Source organism: Elephantulus edwardii, unplaced genomic scaffold (assembly GCF_000299155.1).
Source record: "Elephantulus edwardii isolate Elephantulus edwardi_28Jun2011 unplaced genomic scaffold, EleEdw1.0 scaffold00056, whole genome shotgun sequence".
Taxonomy (NCBI): Eukaryota; Metazoa; Chordata; class Mammalia; order Macroscelidea; family Macroscelididae; genus Elephantulus; species Elephantulus edwardii.
The window spans coordinates 11,032,016-11,041,393 of NW_006399806.1; the positions used below are offsets into that span (position 1 = coordinate 11,032,016).

Consider the following 9,378-nt stretch of genomic DNA (forward strand, 5'->3'; position numbering starts at 1 on the left):
TAATACTTTACTTTGTCTTCCTGCACTGCCTTTTGAAATCTTCTGTTCAGCTCTTTAATATCTTGAATTCTTTCCTCTGCTTTGGCTTCTTGGTACTCTAGTGCAATATTCCAAGTCTCTTCTGACATCCATTTTGGTCTTTTCTTCCTCCTCTGTCATTGTAATGACCTTTTGCATTCTTCCTGGACGATACTCCCACACTCAACTGGTCTTCGCTCATCGGTGTTCAAGGCCTCAAACCTATTCCTGAGATCGTTTTGAAATTCAGGTGGGATAAGCTCAAGGTCATATTTTGGTTCCTGTGGAGTTGATTTAATTTTCCATAGCTTCAGTTTGAACTTGCATATGAGTAGTTGGTGGTCCGTTCCACAAACAGCACCTGGCCTAGTTTTCACAGCTGATATTGAGCTTCTCCAAGATTCTTTCCACAGATGTAATCTATCGGATTCCTATGCATACCATCAGATAAAATCTATGTGTACAACTTGTGTTTATGTTTCATATAAAATATATTTGCAATGAATAGTTCATTGATAATGGAAACCAAGTCCATGTTTTCCAACTACTGATCCTTCTTCTCTGTTGCCAACTTTTGCATTCTAGTCACCCTTTATTAACAATGCATCTTGATTGCATGTTCGATCGATCTCTGACTATAAAAGTTGATAGAAATCTTCTATTTCCTCTTCTTTGGCTCTGATTGTTGGTGCATATATCTGAATGATAGTGGTATTCACTGGACTCCCTTGTATGCATATGGATATTATCCTGGAATCACAATATTATATTTCAAGACATATCTAGAAAGAATTTATTTCTTCAATACAGTATTTGAGTTGAAGATAGAAAGGGGAATTCTGGTGCCAAAGTCTGTAGGATGCTCCTTTCTGCAAGTTGAAATCCACCAAAGGCTCTTTGTTAGAAAGATGGGCAATCTCCTCACATATGAGTTAAAGCCTCAGAAATGTACTAGAGAGAGTGAATTATCTCTGAGTCAGATCTAACAGGAGAAAGAGCCCTAACAGCAAAGGAGGGAACTCTGGTGGCTTAGTGCTACCAACTCAAAGGCAAGTGGTTTGGATCTACCAGCTGCTCTGTGGGAGAAAGATGGGCAATCTGCTCCCTCATGATTTACGGTCTCTGAAAACCTATTAGAGCATCAGCTGTTGTTGTTAAGTGCCGTCGAGTCATACAGATGACTCATAGTGACTGCATGAATGAAAGACCTCAACGTCTCTATAAGTTTCTCTAAGTTCATAATGTTTCTGGAGGCAAGCTATTACAGAAATGGATACCACTCCTGCTTCCAAGCCTGTTTTAATCTGGGAGCACCACGAAACACTGTCCACCACGGGCAACCATTACCACATTTGAAACATCAGGGTCACAGTGTTTGGCATCTCAGGTAACACACCTCTGTACAGACACTTGAAAGACCAGAGGAATGTTTGGCCAAGAACTACTAAAACTGGGCTTGAAGGCTGCAGATTGAAATCACCCACCTTTGGTTAAGTAGCATAACTTTCTGTCCATTAGGCCAACAGAGCTCTCTCTATGAACAAGAGAGCTAAGTCTTGCCCTATCCTATGCCATCCCACAATTTGAGATACATTCGAGTCCTTTGCTACAGTCACCATTTCAGTTCATCCTGTTGAGGATCTTCTTTTCTTCTCTGACCTTCCACATCTCGGCATGATGTCATTTCCCAATGACTAGACCCTAAAACTGTGAGTGTCAGCTAGGAGCGGACAATAACCACAGAAGCATAGTCAATTATAGCAGACTGTGAGGATGACACAGTATTGAGCAAGGTTTCCACCTTTTGTACAGAGGATCAGCTCAGTGGCAGCTAAAAATAACAACAACAACAACAATAACAGTGTTTCTGCACCAACAAATTAGAGGATTGAATCCATAACTGCTCTTCTGTAGGCAAAGACAAAGCAGTCTCTTTCTGAAAACAATTCAAACTTTTGACGCATTCCTATGGCATCTGACTCTCTGAAAGAGTTCTACTCTGTGCTGTAAGTTTATTATAGGTTGGAACTCACTTAATAGTAGCAAGAGGTTTCGTTCATGCTCAGAAAGTTTGCCTAATGAATTTCTTTAAAGTTTTCATAGTAGACTTCATTTAAATATATTATCCATGTCCTAAAATCAACCAAATGTGTGCTAATACTAGTGCTACAGTCACGAAAAATTTGACATTACCATATGTCTCTTCCCTTCAGAATACTTAACATTTTCTAGCATTTCAGTGAGAGACCCTCTGTAAAATCTACTTTGCCTCACAGAAGCAAAACGCAATACTCTCTGCTCAAGTGGTATTTTGCCCAGGTTTTTATTTAAGAACTCAGCATGGCCACCTCTAATGTTGGTTTTGCTTTTTACCTAACCCAATGGAATATGAGTTTCTTCAAAGCTTTATTACTCATACGTAGAGCCAATAATAGGCACTTAATAAACATTAAAAGAAAAAATGAATGGATAAATAAAATGTGCATGGCATAGAAAATTTGGCTGGAGAACTGGATTTCCTAAAGGAGATTTAGAAATAAGGGAAGAAAGGTTGAATTCATATCTTAACATTTCAGAATATTCTTCAAGCGTCCTTGTAAAGGAGGTTCTGTTTTTTAAGAGAATTGTTTATGAGATAATGTACTCTGGTGGCACACAGTTTCAGAGCTCATGAGTTAAATGAAAGATTGGCAATTCAATCCCTCAAGCACTAATTGAGACAAAACAGGCAGTCTGCTTCCATAAGTGTTTATAGCTTAAGAAACGCTGGGGGTTTATGCCTCTAACAAACAATATTTAGTTCCAATTAATTCACATTTTCTACTGTGCCCTTTAGGGTCACTATGGGTCAGAATCAACTTGATGGTAATGGATTTGGCTTGGCTTCTAATTTGGCCATGAGAGAGTGATAGCCATATTGGCTGGATGGAATATGCATATATAATTACTTATAGGAATGTTCTGGCTTATATAGGATTCCGCTCCTTTAGTTTTCTTACCTGGTAAATGAGAATATGATTACCTATCTACTCTAGATTCTGAATATTATCTGGGAAAAGTATATGCAATCTGTGACCTTCAGGTGTATGGATCAGATTGGAGACAGACAGAACCACGTTGTCCCAATTTTTAAACCCAAACTGGTTGGCTCTAGCCTTTTGATCATGGTATATGCATTTGTACACGATAGAGGCTATTTGTCATATAGACATATTAATTTAGACTAGAGGTAGGTAAAATTTTCTGTAGGGGACCAGGCAGTAAATATTTCAGGGTTTGTGAGCTTGCTGGGCTGTTTGGTTTATTGGTGTTTTTTTGCCCCCCTCTTAAGTATTCAGTTTTACCATTACAGCACAAAAGCCATTAGAGACAAGATAAACTTGAGAGGGTGTGGCTATGTGCCAATAAAATTTTGTTAAAAATTTAAAAACAGACAGCTGTGTAGAAATTGGTGCCATAGGCAAAAGCTGGTGCACTGCTGACTTAGACCAAGGACTTAAATAGTTGAAAGTTTCAAGATGTTTAGGATTTTGATCAGAAAATGTATTTGGTACCAGGAATGTACTAAGACTGTGACAATGCCCGTTCATTTTTAATGCAGAATATTTCTTTCTGTAACATTATACTGTATGATGTTTAAATATTTTTAAAGCATGTTTATAAATTAGTACTTGGATTTTATGCCTCTAACAAACAATACTTAGTTCCAATTAATTTGCATGTTCACTTTGTCTCTCGGGACCACAGCATTAGGCTCTGCAAAGAACACTTACTGTAGACTTGCAATTGGCCACGAAAGGAATTTTTTCCGCGGGAGTTTTCGGCTCTGCATTCATACACGCCTGCGTCATCCAGCTGCACGTTCGGTATTTCCAGCACTGCCTGAGATTTCCGCAGACGTGCTTTACTGGGAATATAACTATTCACTTTCATCCAAGTGATTGTTGGAACAGGGCTACAAGAGGGAGTAAAATACTGTTAATAAACTTCCCAGTATTAGGAACATAGATTGTATTATCTGGTAATTTAAGCACTTAATAGGCTGAGTGCAATAAAATGTAATCACAATTAAGGACAATGTGCTGCTTGATATACTTCACTTTCCATGTGGATTGTCTGCTAAGTACTTAGATTACAGGGGGATAGTGGCCTTTTCTTGCATATTTCAGGGAAGCAATTTGGAGATAACGTTTTGTCCACTTTCATAGGGTAATACCATATTTTAAAATATTATGTTAGAATTTCTAATTCACAAATGTAATTTAGGAGAAATTATGAAAGCAATGTGTGCTGATCGAAACAAGAAGTCAAAGGAGAGTGGTGATTTAAATATTAAAAGACATTTCCATCCTCGCCCTTGAAGATCTCTACCAGAGTTTACATTATATATTATCTTGTCTCAATGATGCATATATATGCACATACATAAAATAAATTACTTTTGTTTTCTTAATATAAATCTTGGGTACTTGTATTATTATGAAGAGATCAAAGCAATTCTATATCATTGGCCTTATTCTGGATAATAGCTGCACCTTATTTTATTGGGACAGATATGGACACAGTAGGTTTTCATCAACCACCTTCTAGATTTTAATATTGTCCCATTTTTGTTTTTTCCTTTTTCTTCTTCTTTTGCTACTGAAAAATAATAATAATAAAAAAAGCTTCTATAAATAACCCTGCACATATATCATGCACTATTGCTTTTATTTTCTGAGGCAGACATTCACAAAAGTGGGATTGATGGATCAAAGGGCATGCACGTTTTTCATTTTAATAAGCACTGTCAGATTGTTTTTCAATAATAAAGTAGCAGTTCTCATACCTATCTGTAATATATGAGATTGTTTCCCCATATCCTTGCCAGCACTGCACATGATCAATCTGCTTAAAATGTGTCAGTATTGATAAGTAATAAATGACATTTTGTTGCTATTTTAATTAATGTTTCCCTCATCTCTAAGAAGGTTGAATATTGTTTTATCATTTTATTGGCCATATATGTCTGTGTTTCTGGGACTATTCTGCTTAAGCTAGTTAGTTGATATTTGTACTTTTTACAAAATTGATTTCTTTAAGCTTTATATATATTACTGCCACTATGTCTTTACTTCTCAAAAACAAACCTTTCCAATGTATTACTATTTTATGATGGCATCTGTGTTGCAAACTTTTTTTGGTGATAAACACTATATCTATAATTTCTTTTACATTTGTTGACATTTTTGCTTAAGTAAAAAAGTATCTCTAAACTGCTATTTATACTAATATTTTGTAGTAGTTCTTATATTTTTTTATTATTATTTTAAAGTATATGGCTCTTTCATCTGTCTGGATTGATTTCACGTTGTTAATTTTTGCATGTATGTGTATGAAAGGGAATCCATCTAATTATTTCAGCATTATAAAAGAAATAAAATCATTTTCCCACAATATTTGAAAAGCTGCTTTTACGATATAATTGGTTCCTACATACTTGAATCTGTTTTAGACTCTCAGTTCTGTTCCACTGATTTATTTATTACAATGCATTTTTAATGTACTCAATCCTCTGGACACAGCCTACTTTTTTCAGGGTGATTTTTCCATAGTACTTTTCATAGCTTCTAAACCTAAAACACATTTCTCCTATTTCCCAGTTTTATCTGTTAAAACCTTACTAACCCATTGAGGATTGTCTATACTGCCTCTTCTTTAGCGATTCCTTACCTTATTTGTGCAGCCTGCTACAATATTTTTTCTTTTTTTTCAGTGTGAAAGTTCTTCAGTACTTTAAACATACAGTACTCATGTCTTCTATATCATTATCCATGGGCTATATTCATTAAGTTTAGGATATGTTCTATTTTTTTTTATTATACGAAAGTGCTACCAATGTTTACTACTCTAATGCATGAGTGTCTTTAACATCTTCTAATTTATTCCTTAAAAATAAAACAAAAATTAATTTGTTGGCTAAAAGGAATAATATTTGTTGAAATATGTTTTTGTTGTTGATTGCCTTTGAATCAAGCACGACTCATCACAACTCTGTGAACAAAAGGCCTGAAGCCCCTCTACAACTACTGATTTTTATCAAAGTTCAGTTTCCGGAGGCATGTTATTTACGAAGTGGATGCCACTCCTGCTTCCAAACATGTTATAGTATATTGTTTTTATGTGTCATTGAGTCACCAGTGACTATAGCAACCCTATGTATAGCAGCTTTGAACCCTTCTCTGTCCTGAGCCAGTCTCACTAACTCTGACACACCAATCCCCATTGCCCCATTTACTGTATCAACCCACCTCATCCAGGGTTTCCATCTTATGTGCTGTCCGTCCACCCTTCTGAGCATGATGTCTTTCTCTAAGGACCGATCTCTCCTGGCCACATGCCCAAAGTAAGTGAGTTGGAGCTTCAAAATCCTAACCTTCAAGGAGTGACTTGGTTTCACCCTTTCCAAGACAGACCCATTTCTTTTCTTGGTGGTCTGTGGTATGTTCGAGACTCTTCTCCAGCAACACAACTTGAAGGCATATATTCTTCTGTGATCCTTAGTCATTGTCCAAATCTCCGAAGCATAACAAGTAATTGAGAACACCATGGCCTGGGTTAGGCACAACTTTTTATTTAAACTGACATCGTTGCTCTTCAGCACTCTGGAGAGGTCCATGACAGCAGATTTTCCCAATGCAATTTGTCTTTTGATTTCATGACTGCTGGTGTTAAGAGTATTGATTGTGGATATGAGCAAGCTGTAATTGTTAACAACCTAAATCTCTTTTCCATCTATTATGGTGCTGCCAATTGGCCCAGTGGTGAGAATCTTTATGTTGAGCTTCAATCCATATTGAAGACTACAGTCCTTGACCTTTTGCAGCAAGTGCTTCAGGTCCTCCTCAGTTTCTGCAAGCAAGGTTGTGTCATCTTCATATTGTAGGTTGTTAATGAGTCCTCCTCCAATCCTGATGCCACACTCCTCCTCATAAAGCCCTGCTTCCTGAATGATCTGTTCTGCATATAGATTGAAAAGGTATGGGGACAGAATGCATCCTTGACTCACTCCTTTCCTGATTTTGAGCCATGCAGTAATTCCTTGCTCTGTTCTGAGGACCACTTCTTGGTCCAAGTACAGGTTTCATATAAGCACGATCAAGTGCTCTGAGATTCCAATTTTCCTCAAGGTTAGCCACAATTTATTGTGATCCACATAGTTAAATGCATTTGCATAATCAATGAAACACAGTCTTCTGATACTCTCTGCTTTCTGTCAAGATCTATCTGATATTTATAATAATGTCCCTAGTGCCACGACCTCATCTAAAACCATAATCCAATAAGATTTAATGCTACATTTAGAATAACATTTATATGGGCATAGTGTATTGTATATCTGTGGTATTCACCTAAAAGTTGGCATATTTAGACATTAATTACCTTCTGCTGGTGTCTAGATACCTTAACTGCAGGCACGTGGTGTTATAAGTCAGACTGGTCTTGCAAATCATGAACAGATGTGGAACTAGGGTAAGAGAAAGAGTGCTTATACAAACCACCTGAGCATGAAATATGGCAGAAAGACTTGAGGGAGACTGGAGCAGACCCTGTTAGTGAGACCTTAGTGATAGTGTTGGAGAAACTATGTCATTGTTGTGGAGAAAGTTTGGCAAGGTGCAAGCAGAGAAGTCTTGAGATAAAGGCCACAGTTGAAGGTGTTTGCTGTTCTTGCCAGATGCTTGAAAGAGAAGTTGACTTATAACTTGCTGGGTGACTGTCTGTATGCTCTGAGGTAAACCTTGCTGGATGATTGGGCTTTGACTGCTGAATTGAAACCAGAGCCTGGACTAATTGAGGAATTTTGCCTTGGGACTGCTTGGTTAAAACCTAGACTTGTATTGTGAGATATTCTTTTTCTCCCCACTCTCCAACTTCCTTCCCTGATGAATCCCATTCTTGGTACCACAACAGCGAGTCTATGAGTCATCCACAAATAAAGAAACTTCTTGTTGGTGTTGCTCAGGAGGCACAAAGGGGCTGGGCAATGAGCTCTCTATATGCTTTCTACTCTGGGGCAATGAAGGGCTATGCTATTCTCACGCCTTCTGGCCCTTTAAGAGAGATACTCATGGTCCTGTGGCCCCTATGACTTATTTTCACATCTTTAAACATTAGATTATCAGGAGTGATAATTGTTGGTTCAGACTCACAGACCCACGGTTTGGTTTTGTGACTGTGGGACTTGGAAAGATGTACAGTTAAAATGTTATTTTGTTTTTTTTTTTACTATGAAGAGGGGGAGAAAAGCTAAAAGTTAATTTTACTGTTACTAAAATCCAAAGGAAAATTGACAACCTGCTTTTTGGCCTGAGATAAAAGTGTATAAAGATGAATCTAAAAAAATTTTTAAAGGCAATGTATGATGCTTTTTTTTGTTCTTTCCCCCTCCTTTATATATCATATTGTTAGGTTGAGCTATATAATAAAAATGATTAAAATTTTTGTTGATTTAGTACTAAGATATATTGAAGGAATGATTAAGGTTTTGTATTATTAAGATATACTGAAAAAAGGATTAAGGTTTTTGTTGCTTTAATGCTAAGATATATTGGAGAAATGATTGAGGTTCTATATTGTTAAGATATACCAAAATGATTAAAGTTTTTGCTAATTTAGTGATAATATATATTGAAAAGATTATGAAGGTTTTTATTGATGAGTCATATTGTAATTTGAGGGAAATTGTAAGCCAGCTGGATAACAACTGGGTATTCAAAAAGGGATTTAACTTGTCTTTAAAGAATGTTTATAGCAATAGAATTTGGGATAGTGCAGGAAGCTAAAGAAAGATTAAGCCCCACCCAGTACTCTGAGGAGAGTTACATTTGAAAGCAGACACACAGGGAAAAAAAAAAAAAGACTTTGCAATGAAACTGAGAGAAGAATAAAGCTGATGAGTTTGCTTAACTCCTGGTGACCACCTAATGACAGAAAGGAGGAAGCATCAGAATTTTCTTTCCAGGACATTTAAAGTTAAAGGAAGTGGGCAAGTATGTTCAATATGTGGTTATCACCTGGATCCACTTGATGAGTGGAAGAAGGCAATACAAAGTAATTTAGAGACAGGCTGAGTTTTGACTTGTTCCTTCAGCACTGTCCACCTATCATGATGCATGAACATATGATAAAAGTTCCTTCAGCACTGTCCACCTATCATGATGCATGAACATATGATAAAGGGTTAATGGTTTGTGGAATAGAGAGTCCTGAGGATATCTTTTGTGTTGACTTGACCCCTGTGGGGCTGAGAATGAAGGGGAATATGGGAAGAATATGGGAAGAAAGGTGGACTCTTGTATTTGATGCTGATGCATGTTT

General features: G+C 36.9%; 1 protein-coding gene across 1 annotated transcript in view; it reads right to left on the reverse strand.

Moving 5' to 3' along the window:
- Nucleotides 1–9,378, reverse strand: part of CNTN5 (contactin 5) — a 789,484-nt gene that overhangs the window by 440,030 nt on the left and 340,076 nt on the right. The window contains exon 6 of the mRNA XM_006887326.1: nucleotides 3,792–3,973. Within this exon, the coding sequence (XP_006887388.1) occupies nucleotides 3,792–3,973 (182 nt within the window). The remainder of the gene's footprint in view (nucleotides 1–3,791; nucleotides 3,974–9,378) is intronic.